Source organism: Taurulus bubalis (genome assembly GCF_910589615.1).
Source record: "Taurulus bubalis genome assembly, chromosome: 10".
Lineage (NCBI taxonomy): Eukaryota > Metazoa > Chordata > Actinopteri > Perciformes > Cottidae > Taurulus > Taurulus bubalis.
The window spans coordinates 11436820-11454349 of NC_136598.1; the positions used below are offsets into that span (position 1 = coordinate 11436820).

The window sequence follows — 17530 nt, forward strand, 5'->3', positions numbered from 1 at the left end:
TAGAATGTCCTACTCAAATAGACGTTTACTTGACTTGCATCTTACAAGATGTGGTAAAAACTAGTGAATGAGTACTGCATAAAGAGTATAAGCACCCTTAAGTGGTTGCATATTAAGGTCATATTGAGGTTCAAAGCAAGCAAAGTCAAGTGAGTACTCCTCCTGTAAATGCAGCAGCTGTAATCCATTGTTATTCCTGCCTTTCCAAAAAGTTCACTAAAATTACTATAAAGAGTAATTTGTAAAAAATAAAAACATTTTGCTTGCATTATCAGATCTACAAACATCTAATTTATATTATATGAACAAATGTTTTTACTCCTGGTCGGTAAACTAGACATGATTTTACACTAGCAGCACAGTGAATGATTGACACATATACCTCATAAATAACAGGCTGTAACATCGCTAAATTGTAGTGAATTTAACATATCTGCCTGTAACATGTGCCTTCTCTTTGCTGATTGTGTCCCCTGCTGTGGAAAACACTCTCTCAAGAGGATTACACGGTGCTTAGATACAGATATAAGAGGTTGAGACTTGAGACAGGAGAGGCAGTGAGTCCCGTCTTTTTCACCACCATGCAAGAGCGTCCTGTGATGTGGGCAGCTTTTCTGTACAGCTGTATTTCTTGCTGGACTCTTTCCAGTATTGGTGTCTTGTCTGCTGCTGTGATGCCCTTCAGAGCTCTGTCCTTCTCTTCCCCCTTAAAAAGCTCCTCCAGGCCGGTTGACCTCAGCCTTTTGGAAGGCAGAGTCGGGCTGTGTTCCTAAATACCTAAATAATGCATTTAATCATAAAACTTGGACATGGATAATTCCAGAAACTGAAAAAGGCCAGTATGTCACAACCTGAAGATTAAAAAACAACAACTAACTCCTTCAACTGAAAGTGTGAGATAGCTGTTTGCAGAAAGACACATAGAACCTAATGTACAGGATCTAACAAGTGAGTGTGCATAATTACAGCGTAAAAAGAAGAGTAACTAATAGTACTGTACATCTGTTGTGGTTGTAACCCTAACCTAATGGCAGTCTATTCTGTTCTTGAACCTTGGGATCCATAGACTGGGGAAAGAGCCTGAACTGAAACTTGTGACCTCTGATTTTTTTTTTCTCTTCTCCAGAGGACCAGAGGACATTCCCCCTTTTGAACATGTATTTACTCTCCCGTGGAAAGTGTGCTAACGAACATTTTAAAATGTCAGGTGACTCAGCTGACTCTGGTGCTTCTGTTTTGGCCTCTGATATAAGTTAAAGGATGCAACTGGTCAAAAAGTACAGACATGGTGCTTCATGGATTTAATAATTTACCATGAGTGTTATTGTCAATAAATCCCATTAGAAACAGATCCAGTTGTCCAGAAACACACAACATTATTAAAACATCAACGATTTTTTTATTTTGAGTCATATGCAAAAAGAGCATAAGGAGTCAGTCAGAGGCAAAATAATAGTGAATGTGTTGTCTTGCATAAGCTGATCTATGGACACGTCAGTTATGAAACATCAAACGTAGTGTGATCAGATATGACACGAGGTACAATTATAATGTAACATAGACAGCTCACCACAGACTTTTTCCTTGATAGTGGCTGCAAACAGAGAATGATGGAAAATGTCTGACTACAAGTTGGACTCTTGTCAGCTGAGACGCAGAGCGAAGACGTATCCAGAGGCTTCATGGTCTTGATGGACTTGTCGGCTTTTCGGTGATCATCGTCTGAGAGCGTTTCCAGCCTTGAAACAAAATAATAACATTTCTATTTCAACACAATTAACAATAATGCATTCAAATTTTATATACTACACTGGAAATAACGCATGTATTACTGCTGATTTGATAATATTCTTTTAATAATAATAACTTTATTTATATAGCACCTTTTAAAAATAAATATAGTATAGTGATACATAACTTAAATACCAGTAAACAAAAAAAGGGGGCATTTTGTTCTTGGCTCTTGTAAGTGTAGAACAAATATGTGGATAAAGGCGAAGGAAGAAGGCGAGAAATGACTTGGTTATAAATACTGTGTATACTTTCACAACATAACGTCGGTGACCAAACTGAAGCCATCAGGAATAATAATACAACGTATTATATATTAATACATTACCAATGAGTGGGAGCAATATTACAATATACGTATACCCTACATAGTATAATTATTTAGCAGTATTAAAATACACATTCAGGTATTACCCACTATGTCATAAGAAAGGGCCCCAAGTGGCAAAACAGATTGCGTCACTTTCCCGCGACACGCTGCTCGCGCTCATGGGTAGCAGCGGACCAGCGACATGATGGACGTGTGCGGCTCCGCGAGTGTTACTCTGAGGGACTTCGGTTGTGAGCAGAGTTTGCTGTCTCGACCTGACGGCTCCGCGTCCTTCAGTCAAGGTAACGACGCAGAGAAACAGGACTCGAGGCCGGCTGTCAAAGCAGCGGACCGCAGCTGCTGTTAGCATACTTTAGCATCCAGAAGCTTCATGTGGTCTCAGTTGGACTGTGCGCCGCTTCATTCCTCCCGGTGTTTTCTTCATTTAACTCTTAATTAAGTAAACATTTAAAATGATCAACATTTAAATATATCCCAAGTAGTAAAAGTACTCAATAAGCGGAGTGGCCCATTTCAGAATCACATGGGCTGTATTATATAACTGGATTATGATTATGGATGCATTGGTGTGTTCATTAGATTGGATTAGATATTGCTTTATTAGTCCAGCAGTGGGGACATTTTAAGGATTACAACAGCAAACCGGGTAAAGTGCACACAAGAGACATAGTAAAAAAATCCAAACAAGTAATATAAATAATAAACAAATATACAATACTGAACTATATTTGTATATATTAATGGGTAGCGTAACCTCCAATAATATATCATAATTTCTGAGTAAATTTTATATTTTGTGTTCATAATCTACATCGTAGAAATAACTACTATCGCCAAAATATGGCGAGGGAGAAGTATAAAGTGGCATAAAATGGAAATGCTCAAGTAGCATACCTCAGAATTGTGCTTAAGTACGGCTTTTGAGTAAATGTAGGGCTACTTAGTGACAGTTTACCACTGCTCATCGTTCATCATACCAAGATACTCACAAAGAATCTAATCTGGTCGGTAATCCATTAACATCGAGTTTGTGAATGCTGTGTTCAAATGCATTAAACGGTAAGCAGCAGCAACTCTGCTGGTTATAGCTTGGTGCCTTAAATATGAGTTTGGTTTTGATATATTGTGTCTGTCTCTAGGTAATTCTCTACTGCAGATAATATGCTGGCAGCTTGTCATTATGATAGTTGTATAATTGGGCATTTTAGTTGCTCCTTCAGTGCAGTCTTTCAACATTGGTCGTAAATGTTTCACCATTACAGTGACAGTTCTAGCTTGCCTTTGTCTCTTTCTCTTTTGTATGATTTTGATTTGACTCCTCTTATTGTTTGTTTTTTTGCCAACATCCGTAGTGGACACTTCACTGATCAGATCTTCTATGTTTTCCTCCTCCCTTCTAGACTCCCCAGTTATTTGATATTTATTAATAGGGGGGGACAATTTGCTCAGTTTAATCGTTTTGGACGTCTGTACCCAAGTGCATCGGCGCCAGGGGCACTGTTTTTCTGTGCGTATTTTTTTGTGCATCAACCTCAAGTTTACACAGGTATTGTAAAAAAAAATAAAATAAAAGACATTAATAACCCTAAATAAACACTTCAAACTGCGGTTACTCTCGTAAGGCGGCTCCAGGACAAGTGACTGCACACACCCGCTGGAGAGATCTGCATGGATTCAAATGAGAGCATATCTGTTGTGTGGGACCTGCGTGTGAAAAAAACAACTATTCGATAAACAGTACAATCAAACATTATAGCAGTGGTCGTTGCAGACACACCTGTCAGAGATCGGAACTCGACAACTAATTTCCCCACCTGGATCAATAATGTATTTCCAGTTGAATAATGCTGTCTCTTTGTTCACAGGAGACACAAGTGTGTTGGCTGCATCTTACGGACCAGCTGAGGTCAAGGTCAGCAAGGAAATCTATGACCGGGCCACACTGGAGGTGTTGATACAGCCCAAAGTGGGACTGCCAAGTAAGAGATTATCTCATTTCTTACTGTGCAGCTTTCTTCATGTGTTTGTTGGGAGTCTGATGCAGTTCCTGAATGCTGTTCTAACGCAATGTGACATTGCAATGTGATTTCCTTTACTTTTTTAGCACTTATTTTACTTTGTTATGTTCAGTTTTAATATTTCACAGTCAGTAACAATTAGGGATGGGTATCGTTTTTTTTTTTCTTTTCGATACAGGTGCTAAAACGCTACTTTTTTATTCTTCAAATTGAACAATACATCAACTGTTTAAAGTATACTATACATATAAATAAATACAAAACACTTCACTTCAAACTACAGCTTCAAACTTTTTAACTTCAAACTATAAACAATATATTAAAAAGAACAAACACAAGCATCAGGTGGCCTGATAGGGAACGCGTGCAACAGAACTCAGAAACTGTTGGATTCTACAAACTCTGCTGCTTTACTGGACTACACGTCATCATTAATATCAAATGGGAGAGCTTTTCTGAACCAGACGGAGCTGCTCTTGAATTCGACAAACACCGACTAAACTGAGGAACAAACACGTCTCCTAATAATCTCACTTTGTGTCGCGCCTTGGAGCATTTCTCTGCCGGTGTTCTTGCCGGTCAGCTGCGGTGTCTCTGCTCTGACGTCGACTTCCATCAGCGAAACCGACGTTTCTAGCAGGAAGTTTAGAGTTTATAGTTCGGTAGTCTTTTCCCTCTCTAGAAATTCTGCAGCATTCTCGTCCAGATTCCGGCATTTAAAACAGACGTTTCCTCAACGAGGTTTGGTGGAGGAAACGGAGCGTTTCTCTCTCGGAGTTCGGCTCTTCTTCTTTACACGCAGTTGTTTTGTTGCATTTGCTGCACGCCGCGTTGTTTGATTCTTTTTTTTGCAAAATTCAGCCAAACCTTTGACCGTTTACCTTTTGGCATTTTCTCTGTTAAAAGGTTGATGGCTAGCTACTGTAGCTATACAACCTGCTGCCAGGACTGACTCATCAGAGTAGTGTAAAAAAGTATTTAAATCAGCTCAGGCACCAAAAGGAAGCACCGAAATCTTTCGGTCCGGTAGGTACCGGTCGTATAGGCACCGGTGCCTGGTTTTCGGTACCCAACCCTAGTGACTATGCAGTGTTGAAATTAAGACGTATGTAATATAATGGGAAAAATATTTATGTTGTGTGGAAATAAATGTTTCTACAAGCTTCTTTAGTGTGATTTTGAGGAATGTAAGTGGCTTTAGGAGGCTGGTAACTGTTAATCTTTACAGCCGTGTCCACTTGGTGTGCAATAACGGCCGTACCACAACACATCACAAGGGGGTGTAAGTGAGCCTGGTTGTTTCCAGTCTGACTCACGTATGTTTCCCAACATTTCGTTATTTCCTAGGTGTAAGGGAGCGATCACAAGAGCAGTGTGTGCGAGAAACCTGCGAGGCATCTCTGCTCTTGTCACTTCATCCTCGCTCCTCCCTCACTCTCATTCTTCAGCTGATACACGACGATGGTTCGGTATCCTTTAGTAAAGCCCTGCTGGCAGGGCACTGAAACGGCATGTTTATAAGGTGTTTCCTGGTCCGTGCTCCTTCCTTATCTGTTTCTCAGGTCTTGTCCTGCATTTTGAATGCTGCCTGCATGGCTCTCATGGACGCGGGCCTGCCAATGAGTTGCCTGTTCTGCGGCGTGACCTGTGCCATTGACGCAGACGGTCAAATCATCACAGACCCCACTGCAGCGCAGGAAAAGGTAAATCTGGCGCCCATGTGTTGTATTGTGGGGGAAAAAACACCCCAAAGCCCTTTTTGTTTATTTAATTAAAGTTCCAAGGTGCATCCCAATACATCCCACATCAAAAAATTCTCAATAGTTCGGGTGCAATTTTCACAGAGGGTGAAGGGCATCAGAGTTGAGTGTGTATGTATGTATGTATGTATGTATGTGTATATATATATATATATATATATATATATATATATATATATATATATATATATATATATATATATATCTCTCTCAGTAAAATCATCAGTTTCATTATACAGGAATACAAAAGTGGCCTTTGACTTGTAAAAAAATCATCCTTTGGCATATACTTAAAAAAATCCTTAAAAAGGATTTAATATATATAGGCCAGTCTACTCAAAGTCCATATCCTAGTGAAATTAGCGGTATGTCTGTGCATTGTGCTTTCAGCTACACAATTGTGGATTTCACACCGTCTAAACTTGCATAACTCTACGGTTTGCACTTTGGGAAATGTAGTCTTCCATAAATGGAGGACAGATTCAGAGAGCGTTGGCCACACCAACACTGCGCCACCACTGACGGAACAAAAGAGAACAGAATTTTTACTTTAATGCATGGGGACAGAATCATTTCGGGAATACATTGAACATGACTGATGGATTATTTGTCACTGAATTTGTCCCCTGTTGAAGTTCCTTTTTGTTGTGCATCCCAACACAATTTGCATGTACTCCCTGTGCAGTCGGTACTGTCGCGATCCTCGCTGAATTCGTTAATTTGTTCCCGTCTGTGTCCACTCTCACCAGGAAAGTCGGGCTGTGATGACCTTTGCTATTGACGGCACAAAACACAGAGTAATGATGTCGTCCACCAAAGGATCGTTTTCAGTAAACGAGGTCGGTAAATGCATGAGCAAATCTGCAACATTGTCAAAAATTAGTTGTTGGGAGTCATGCCTGATGTGTGTCGGACGTACAAGCAAAGCTGTGTTTTGTCATTGTCGTCAACACTTTGTCAGTAATCTGTCTGTTAATGAGAAGTTTTTCAGACTCTGCCTCTGGTTATATCGCAGACCTTTCATATTAGTGTTTTCTTCTACAGCTGCAGCAGTGCATCGCAGTCAGTCAGAAAGCATCGGAGAAGATCTTCCAGTTCTACAGAGACTCTGTCAGCCGCCGATACTCCAAAACCCTCTGATGAAGCAGCAGCTCTTTTCTTGTTCTAGTATTGTTTTGTTTTTTACAATGAATATATATCCTGATCCTGTAATATAACATTTAGTCACCACTTCACCTCTACTTTTGCTTCAGTGCAGTCGTAGTCAGCTGTGCTGAGGGCGAAGCGAGGTTTACATTTGGACATTTGTGAGAAGACATCGTGAAGTGTTCAGTGAGTGAGTGTGAAATAAAGAAAAAGAGCCGAGATGAATGTCAAACAAGTGCATTTATTGGGATTCATTGATTATTCTCTCCGTTTCATATTTACATGTAATAAAAGGATGTGGAATAAATATCTCTTGTACTAACTCATTTGCCGCAATCTTTGACCTTTTTTTAATTATTGACGATCTATACAAGTAATACAAAGTGAGACAAATCTGACTGGAGCCCGTCAGGCGCCAGCGCGATCCGTCGAGGCAATCCACAATAACTGCTCACATATAAATCACTAATTGTGATAAGTCAGCTGTAACAACAAAGGGTCTGTTTTTGTCATTGACACAAATGTCCAGTGGAGACGGAGGACGGCTCGGGATTGTCAGGACTGTACAGCGCTGTGCGGCCTCGGTCTGTGCAGCTGTATCGCAGCACATCAATGGTGATAGCCAGCGAGGGTCAGACACTGAGATGTCACAGTTGTGTCTACATATACCACCTACAGTGACTATTATATATTAGCAGCTCAGTCTTGATACAACACTGGGTTTGCAGAAAACAAAACATTTGGAGTTCATCAGGAGACTCTATAAAAACTATACATCTAAATAGAAAATGTCAACTTTTACTGGACCTTTTTTTTTTTAAATCATTTACTTTGAGTTCCCTTGTTCACTGCTTCCTTAATGGCACATTTAAGCTCAAACCAATATGGCCAGAGTGTTTGACTTTTCCCAAAGCTGGGGGTTGCAACAATTCAGGACCAAAAGAAGGAAGTGATCTTAGCTTGCAACAGGTTCGTACACGGCAAACTACAAACTGGCCATGCAGGTTTCTGTCGTGACCGAAATGGAGATTTTACTGACTCATGCATCCACGTGGCTGAGCGCTAAGATGTCTCGCCAGGCAACCTTTCCTTTTGTCTTTATTTATTTTTTTACCCCTTTGCTCATCTGAACGAAGTCTTATTGTTTGCTTACATAAGTTTACAGGGCCAACTTCATTTTCAAGTTTGTCATACGGCAAGAAGCAACTTTCTGAAGAATTTCAGTCATCTTTTTGAAATAGAAAGTATCAGAATCTATATTTGGAGAGCGTGGAGCAGCAGCCTGGGTGTTTCTATTCATGGAACAGCTCATAAAAGGATCATCCTTAGAGTATCTTCCATATTTTTGGCACTTTTCCTTGCATGTCTGCACCTCCTGTCTAGTCATCATTTTCGAACACTGTATACAGAAGCAGCTCCTTTATTCCTCTACCTCGAGCCAGTGTTCCACATCACCACTTTGCTTTGCATTTGTAAATTCCTGAAGTTATATTTATTTTTCTTACATAATGGCACTATATGTCATTTTTTTTTTCCATTTCTTTTTTTTTAGTGCATTTAAAAATAAAGATACTTATTGAACTTGGCATTAAACAAAGCAGATTCTGTCCGTTCTGCTTGTTAACAATTGTGACGCAGAATGTAAAATCAGGATGCACATGTGCAGTGTTTCCCTGTAGGTCCCTCTCTCTGGCCAGAAGAGTCGCAACAAATTCTGGCTTCTCTGAAAGAATAATGCTTCTGGCTCCACACATTATATATACTTTTTTTTTTTTTTTTAAAGCTGTGGGGCTCTAAAAGCTGTCCCCAGCTTTCACCCCACAAGCGACAGCACAATGCGCTCCATCAGGATTTAGCTGCTGCCTCGTCCTTGCTGCGACCTTCTCACAGATCTGCAGCCTCCATCGCCCGTCTCCTTGCCTCCACTCGGCCGCGCGTCCCGTCACTTCTCTTACCGTTTCCAGTGACAGTGATGTCTACAGTGTTGCGATAACATCTGCAATCGTTGCCCCAGTTTTTACTTGAGTAATGTTTAACACGTGATGACGGGGGACAGCACAAATTCAAAGGATGGCAGGTAGCTTCACCTCGGGTGACAACATGAATCACATTTACACACTGAATCTTGGATATGGAGTGATATGGTAGAATTTCTTTTTCAAAGAGGGCTCACCTCTGAGCTGCATAATGTCCTGATCCAATTAGAGGTGATTATGACCTATACACCAGCTCTCCTGTCCTTTTCTAGTCGGTGTAGGGTCGACAGACAAACACTGTGATTATTTTACGTGCGTGTGTGTGTGTGTGTGTGTGTGTGTGTGTGTGTGTGTGTGTGTGTGTGTGTGTGTGTGTGTGTGTGTGTGTGTGTTGTAGTTGGGTTTTATGGTGGTTTTCCAGACAGGTAGGAAATCAATGCGGCGATGGCACAGATGTACGTGATGATTCCAAACACAATGGAGAGCACCGAGAGCCAAAGAGCCTGGCGAGACGCTGCGTTGGCCCCCTGAAAATCCCCCTGAGCCGACGCCTTGTTGGTCTGGAGGAGACAGCAGAGCGAGATAAGGATTAGAGGACAGGAGGTGGGGAAAGAGGAGAGATGGGCATTCGTCATCATTTGTCAATGTCCTCCCTGGGCCTCCACTTTCCTCTTCCACTCATTCCAGTCACACGCTAAGCCCATACTATGTTCCTTCTCTGAATCGCACCCGGAGGTTGTGCCTCATTCATCACTTTCTCCTTCCTCCTTCCGTCCCCACCCTCCCTCCCCCCTCGTCATTGACTCTGACCTCTGTTTTAGGTGGCACTCAACAATATTGGATATCTATCACCTTGGAGCTTCTTGTTATGACTCTAATTAAACCTTAACGAAGGCCATTGATCTGATCAAAAGGCCTTTGCAGCTTGCTGCCAGTTAGCTTTGCAAAAACCTTAATGGGATTTCCCCCCCCCCCCACCCGCACTGTTGGGAGGATGCCTTTATAAACTAAGGGCCTCTGGCGACTAGAGATAGAGATGTTATGGGCTTTTCCACACTGTCACTGATAATAGTGAGTGATGAGATAGTTGGTGCAGTGTTGTTATCCCCTCTTCTATTTGGTCTGCTCCATATTTCCACCAGCCTTGTCTCCCAAGAGATTGATAATCTTAGCTATCAAATTAACACTGAGTGAGACGGATTTTGAACAGCAAGAGGAGAGAAAATACATAAAATGGCATATATACATATAGACAGTCATAGCAGCAATAGAAGGTTAAGATGTTTAAATAACGGAACGGAAAGGAAATGTATCAATGATATGTATTGACACAATGCTATATTGATATTAAATGCTATATAATTAAAGATTTAATTATGGGAGAGAGACACTGTTTCTGAAATGATCTAAATGTAAAAAAAACAAAAAAAACAATGCACATCCTAATGCGTTTCTTCTTTGAATTTGTTAATTTCCAACCTCTTGCGGCATAATCCTGCTCATGTAAATGCAATCCAATTGTGTGTGTGTGTGTGAGTGTACCTTCTGTGAAAGGTAGAAAGCAGCAATGCCCAGGGGCCAGAAGCAGCAGAGCATGGAGAAGAAGGCTAGACCCAGGTAGTCCTGAGGGATCATCAGAGGGAAGTTGTCCTCACTGTCTGTATCGCTGAAGTCATCAATGGATGAGTCCTGGGATTCAAACAGAGCGCACCTAGGTTGAGTTCAGTTTAAACTACAGAAGGAATTACCTCGCAGATGGTTTCATTTGCAGAGGTTTTGAGATATTTGTCTTGGAGATTCATTTAATTCATCTTTTACCAGCAATTGGAAATTACATTTAAGAAATTCAACAGCAACTTCTCTCATAAAATGTGTCCATATTACTCTGAAAAATCCACAGAACACAATGCAAACCTTTTTCATGGGGACTACTTCTTTCACTCAAAGACCTGTGGGTTCTCCAGAGTAACCGGGACATTATTTCTGTCCTGGCTCCTCAATGGTGGAATGAGTTCCACATTGACATCAGGACAGCAGAAAGTCTCTACATCTCTTGCCGCAAACTAAAAACACATCTTTTTCGACTATACCTTGAATAAAGCAAGTAGCACCTTAGGAGCACGTTAGTAGCACTTAAATGGCACTTACTTATATCACTTTGTAGTTTGGCTTTCTTGAAGAAATTGTACTTTCCTGATTCTTATTGTTCTGGGTCTGTACTCATGGTTGAATGCACTTATTGTAAGTCACTTTGGATAAAAGCGTCACCTAAATGAAATGTAATGTAATGTAATGAAGGGCACATATATGCTGAATATATGCTGAATTTCATTTTTAAATGCCGTGAGCACCACAAATCAAACCCCTTTTAACTTTGTGGGAGCCCATTACTTTTACTTTTAACTGCGTATAGTGTAACACAGTGTGTTTATCCACAAAGCAAAAGTATGTACATAGCCAGACGAGGATAAGTAAGATAAGTAAGATGTACATTATACATGGCCCTTTGGACTCAAAGCTTAGTTATTTGTTCGACTGAGTATAGGCCAATGTTTCGTAATATTAATTCTAAAATTTGCATTAAACAAACATAGTCACTGTTTCATGGACTCATTCAAAATGTGCTTGTTTTGTTGTGCTCCCGTCCTCCATAAAATCTGTACAATTTTCACTGGTGCCTGTGAGATTATGTGACTGAATGGGGTTATCCTGGATGTGCACTAGCTCTGCTGACCGCAAGCGATTCATGACTCATGCATCTTCTTGAAATAGCTGCAATCATCCAATATGACTTTCTCTCTCACTCGGACCCTGTCATATTGCGCCGCTTGTTTCATTGTGTGCGTGAAATTATCGTGCATTTGCCAAATATGCTCCTGCAACATTCGAGCAAATGCTTCATAGGCCAGCATCCCTTAAAAAAATTAAATAAAAGCAGCTGCTTTTAAACATCAAAGAAGATCAGTCGGAGAAAAATCCAGAGTACGTCAATAGTACTTTAAAACTTCTCCTAAGGTCATCTCTCTCGCTCTGGCATTGTATCGTACTGATCAGTCAGAACGAAGCAGCGATGGAGTTTGAGTCCTCTAACTGAGGTTTGGAGTGAAACCAGGGAGAAGGAGATGTTGCGCGGTGGCTCTTTGAGGTCACTGCAAGGTTTTATTCCCACTGGCCTGCGCCTTTTGCATCGTTGCACTACTGCCAGCCTTCAGAATGAGCTGGAGAAAAGTAATTTCGCTATTCTTTTGTCCTTGTGGAGCAAACTCCTCACCTAAACTTTGCAGCAGCCTCTCGATTTTAACAGTGTGTGTGTGTGTGTGTGTGTGTGTGTGTGTGTGTGTGTGTCACTACTGTGCATTTGTCCGCTCGCTTATGTTCTTCATCATAGTCCTAATCGTAAAAACGGCCTTTAGCCTTTTAGTTCGCGGTGGGTAATTAGACCTTTGTGATATAACCTTGCTGAGAGAATTTTCATAATTATCCAAACAGCCAGCGGCTACTTACTCGGGACATTTGCAGCATATACATTCTCATGTTGACTCCCAAAACGTCAGATGACCACCGTAAGAATCTTAAAGCTAATTTACATCTCACTCCAGGGTGGGCTCTGCTCAGTGATCTATGAAATAGAACTGGCATCCTCCATCGCTGCTGTAGTGTCATTACCCGCACCGGAGCAGGAGCGGAGCTTTATGTAATCTGGCTTTTTGACAGTGAGCATTCAATTGCTGCCTACCCCTGAAATGCAGTGCTCCTATGTCTATTTTAAGTTCCTCTTTGGCTCCCAGAGTCTGTACTGAAAGTAGGAGAGAAGCTTCTGCTTTTTATGCAAAACTCCTCCGAGCCATAAAGAGGACGTGGTAGAAATGAAATGGACGGATATGATGATTATTTATGTGTTGGGGTGAAACAATTAGTCAATTAATTAAATCGACAGAAAAATAATCTGCAACTACTTTGACATTTCCAATTATCTGTTCAGTCATGTATCTAGCAATGGCTCTCTGACTCAGCTTCTCCGGTGTCTTCTCTGCTTTACATGGTTATAAAATGATTACCGTTGGGTTTGGATTGGTTGGACAAAACAAGACATTTGAAGGTGTCCTCCAGACCTACTGGGACGTTTTTACTATTTTCTGATGCTTAATAGATGAGAAAATTAACCCTTGTTTTGGCGCTATAAGTCTTTCTCTTGGGCATCTGCAGAAAGTGAATAGGTTGCACTGCGTTCTGATGACACATATGTCTGTTTTCAATGAATGCTAGATTCAAGTAAACAAACTGCTTTCGGTATACATGAGTGGGATGTCTTACGTCAGAGTCTGGGAGCAGGTCGTCAGAGTCGTCCATGCTGTAGGACGCACTGTGGAAGTCCTGCGCCTCGGCCAGCAGCTTCCTCTCCAGCGTGGAGCCGGGCCGAATGTCCACAAAGGTGGTCTCCAGGTAGTCTTTGCTGAGCAGGGTGTCCGCATGGCCCCAGATGGGTGCCGGCGGGTAAAAGGACTCCATCGTGCGAGGTAGGGAGCAAGGGTCCAGTGGCTGCTGCTGCTGAACTTCAGGACGATGCCCACAATAGCTCCTCCATGCTAAGGGAGGGTAGGCCATGTCCTCCTCACACTTCACCAAGATGCCCTTGTACATCCCGCCAGGGGCCTGTCCGGGCCCCGGCACCGGCCCCATCCCCATCCCCGATGCCCGGCTGTTATTGGGGCTTTCTCCCAGAAGAGGGTGCTCCAGCTCATCTATATTCTCCATCCCTCTCTTTTAATACCAACCACACAAGAGACCACCACATCCACAACCAAACGTAATCTACAAATCGGCCTGCAGAGCGACTCCCTGAAGAGTGTCCAATAGGTTTACGCAAAGGCAGCTGCTTTGGTGGCTTCAGTGTTTCAGTGATAATCCATCCGTAATCCTATTGTTTAATGTTTCTCTTATTTCAGGCCTCTGTCCAGAGGCAGACAACACATGCCAGGTTCATGAAATATCCTCAGTGTTCCAGTGGTAGCCGTCTCCTGTGTGTTACGGGATGTGCTGAAGTTGCGCAGGAGTCTCAAGATCCTCTTTTCCTCACATGTCATAAGCTATTTGTTTCAGGACTTGATGGCTCGGGGTTAGCCCCGCGTCTTCCATTTCCCATGATTAAGTGCGTCAGCGTTCATGAATATGCTAATGTTGGCTACTTTCTCTCTCATACAATATGGAAATGTCAATTCCGATGATGGAGGACCTTGATTAGCCCCTGACAGGCTAAAGAAAACACTGGGCAATGGGTTTTCAGTGCGATCGGCCCTCAGGAACTCATGAAAACTGTCTCATGCAATAAAAGACAAAGTCTAATTAATCTAAGCACAGTGTCATGTGATCAGCATGAAATCGTTGGACGGCAATCTTTCCCCTCAACCGCTCTGGATGCAAATGAGCAATGACTGTGAAGAGAATAACAAAACAGACTCTCCACCTGTCTTGACATACAGCCGTGTGTTTGTTTGCACTGACACTGCTTGAAAAAAAGAAAAGCAGTGGCCCTTCCATGGGCTCGTGCACAGTGGGGTTGTTTTGAATCTTTGACGTACACAACCTCCGACAGCAGTCAAACTAGTGGCGCAATGAACGGATTGGGGCCATATTTGAGGGCAGTTAATCTGCAAAAGCAACGCGGCTCCAGAAATAGAATCCTATGGCGCGCGTCGGCAGGTCAGCGGGCCCGCCAACAAGCCGGTTCCTCTGCTGTTGCTGCAGGAAGCCATGATGAAGAAATCCAAAGTCTTCCGGTGTTGATTTATGGCTGTGGGTTTTGGCCAGCCTGGCTCGACAGCGCTCCTTTGGGACATGTATTTTTAATGTTCCCCCTTCCACCTTAAGAGGGTTTCATTCGGGACAGACGAGGAGTCGGGCAGCTCTCTATCCAGTTTGATGAGGGCGAGGAGGTCTGTTAAGAGAGGAGCAAGGTCACACAAAATATTTAGACATCACAAGCTTCACTGCCAAGGCCCCAGTTTGGACCAGAGTTATTATTCCTCTCACTCACTCACTCACACACACACACACACACACACACACACACACACACACACACACACACACACACACACACACACACACACACACACACACACACACTATTTGGGCTACATGCCTAAACTTGACCCTCACCCCACATTCCCCGCATCGGCACGGATGGCTAACCTCGCAGGGGACCATCTCCCATCTTTCCATCTTTGCCCTCAAAAATAAAGGTGAGTACACAATGTAACTATGTAAACAGACCCATTGGTTAGTTACCGCAGCGCTGCAATGTGGCCTGAGCATTAGTGATACACCAAAGACACCGCCAGAAAACCGTGGCAGTAAAGCTTTTTAAGACGGAGAGATGATAGTTTTCTAATGGGAAAGGACGTTCTGGTTGTGTCTTCATTCACGTAGAGACTTTTTTTCCTTTGGTGTCCTTCTTTCGTCACTGTTGCTGTTTTATTTCATTCCGCCTGGCGAGAACGTCTTCTGTGGTTTCGGTTCTTGCCCTTGTGTGTTCCCCCCCTCATGATTATCCACACCTGCCCTTGATTACTCATTCTCCCAGAATTGCTGGAAAATCATCATGATGATTTTCCAGCAATTCTGGGAGAATAATACATTTAAAAAAGTAAACTCTACAATCTACATTTTGCCTACTCCCCATCTGAATTTGTTGGCTCTCTTCTGTTTTGAACTTTCCTTGTGTGCCTCTGCACTTGAGTCTCTCCCTGTCAGCTATAACCATAAAATGTATTTCTTTCTATGTTTAAAGTGGTCTTCTCTTCCTAATTTGTAGAGGTGAAAAATTCCCTTTATTCTCTCGGTTTTGGCCCACCGTCCACACTAAGATGGACATTTTCCTTAATTGAAAGTGACGTTTTCCCAGAGGTACATACATTGCGGTTTTGTGTGGGCGCGTCAAAATGTGACGTAGGCTGGACCAGACGTGGTGATGGGCTGTATTGACGTAAAAATCTACCGTGACCGTTCTATGTGATCTATCATTTTAAATGTCAATACACTTAATCAGGCTGCGCAGCGGCTGTCAATCAGCTGTGTTAATGTATTTCTTGACGGCTCCACAATCGGAACATATCGATTTGATCGACATTTCAATGTAGCAGTACAGGAAATACCATTTGCATGGTTAATGGGTATTTATTAGCTGTATGAGTTATTTTATTTTTGCTTATTTCACAGGGACAATTCTCTATGATCAAACACATAAAATAGCCAGAGTTGACTTTAAAGGATGACGTCAGTCCAGTTGTTAAAATGGCACTCTGAAAATAGAATGAAACAACAAATCCCAGTTTTAGACGTGTTCATAACTGAGACTTAAAGGGAAACAGAGCTAACGAGTGACGTAGGCTGTATTGAAGTGGGTAATTACAGAGAGCCAGAGCAGACAAAAGTGAGGTTCAACCAGCTGAGACTGTATATAGACAGAAATAGGACTACGAAGAGATGTATCTGTTCATATTGTTCAGGCATTTCAGCGATACATATTGACAAAAATGATCGTGTGGCTGCATTCTAAATTTCGGTTTTTAATCCAACCTGCTTTGCTTTAACATATAGGTGTTAGCACGTGCCTCTCACCCAATGCATGCTGGGATAGGCTCCGGCCCCTGCACCAACACACAGGATAAGCCACTTAGAAAATGAAAGAACAGTTGGACATAATGATGCTGATTGCCCCGTAAACATGACCTAGTGGTGCTAAACTCACATCCGACTGACTTTGTGGAAAAGATCTGAAATGAGCACATGACTGAATGGCAGAGACCAGGGAAAAAGTTGAATATGAATGTGCCATTTCAACAAACCACGTGATATCTCAACAGTAAGTAAGTCATTCTGCATGGCGGAGTGCTTCATGTGCTCCAGATCAGTTCAATGACTCGTTGTTGCGCGCCTCACAGCACAGCACAGAGAGAGAGAAAAACACAGAATAATTGGGTGTCTTTGGACTGGCGCGGTGCTGAGGGCTGCGTTCTGCTCTTGTGCGTTGATACTGCTTTGCTGTGCATACCCCTCCTTCACACTGAACACGCTGAGTGATCGTTCAACACACTGACGTCAGCAAAGGCTCCGAGCAAACTGCCCCCCCCCCCCCGCAAAGCATTCGCACACATCTGGACATATGCCACGTCCCACACACACACACACACACACACACACACACACACACACACGCATCAATATTTGTAGCACATTTTAGCCCAGCCCTCCTCTTTCTCTCTCTCTCTCTCTGTCTCTCTCTCTCTCTCTCTCTCTCTCTCTCTCTCTCTCTCTCTCTCTTCTGCCCCCCTCCAAACAGTTTCATTCCAGGAGAGATGCACTCAGCTTTATTGACCCCCCCCGCCACCCCCTACACCGCTGCCAGCCACCATAAAAAGACTTCTGTCAGCTGTATTATAAGCCTGCCTCCGCTTCCAATTCTGCAACGCTCATAAAACATCCAGTCAGGTGGAGGGGAGGTTGCAA

At 42.5% G+C, this 17530-nt stretch overlaps 2 protein-coding genes across 2 annotated transcripts; one reads left to right on the forward strand and one right to left on the reverse strand.

Annotated features, from left to right (window-relative positions):
- Positions 1-2279: 2279 nt before the first annotated feature.
- Positions 2280-7488, forward strand: exosc5 (exosome component 5). Its single transcript, XM_079225287.1, has 6 exons — positions 2280-2403; positions 3988-4101; positions 5488-5609; positions 5703-5843; positions 6650-6739; positions 6945-7488. The coding sequence occupies exons 1-6, from the start codon at positions 2304-2306 to the stop codon at positions 7038-7040; spliced, it is 663 nt and encodes a 220-aa protein (XP_079081413.1). The 5' UTR covers positions 2280-2303; the 3' UTR covers positions 7041-7488.
- A 1938-nt stretch (positions 7489-9426) lies between these two features.
- On the reverse strand, positions 9427-13777 carry tmem91 (transmembrane protein 91; the record flags this gene model as incomplete). Its single annotated transcript, XM_079225292.1, has 3 exons — positions 9427-9582; positions 10565-10711; positions 13337-13777. The coding sequence occupies 3 exons, from the start codon at positions 13775-13777 to the stop codon at positions 9427-9429; spliced, it is 744 nt and encodes a 247-aa protein (XP_079081418.1).
- Between the last annotated feature and the right edge of the window lie 3753 nt (positions 13778-17530).

Bases quoted from the DNA above. Each gene is read 5' to 3' on its own strand.
- exosc5 (XM_079225287.1), top strand. From the start codon at position 2,304: ATGATGGACGTGTGCGGCTCCGCGAGTGTTACTCTGAGGGACTTCGGT. The intron at 5,610-5,702 runs GTATCCTTTAGT...TCTGTTTCTCAG, and splicing joins TGATACACGACGATGGTTCG to GTCTTGTCCTGCATTTTGAA. The intron at 6,740-6,944 runs GTCGGTAAATGC...TTTCTTCTACAG, and splicing joins GATCGTTTTCAGTAAACGAG to CTGCAGCAGTGCATCGCAGT.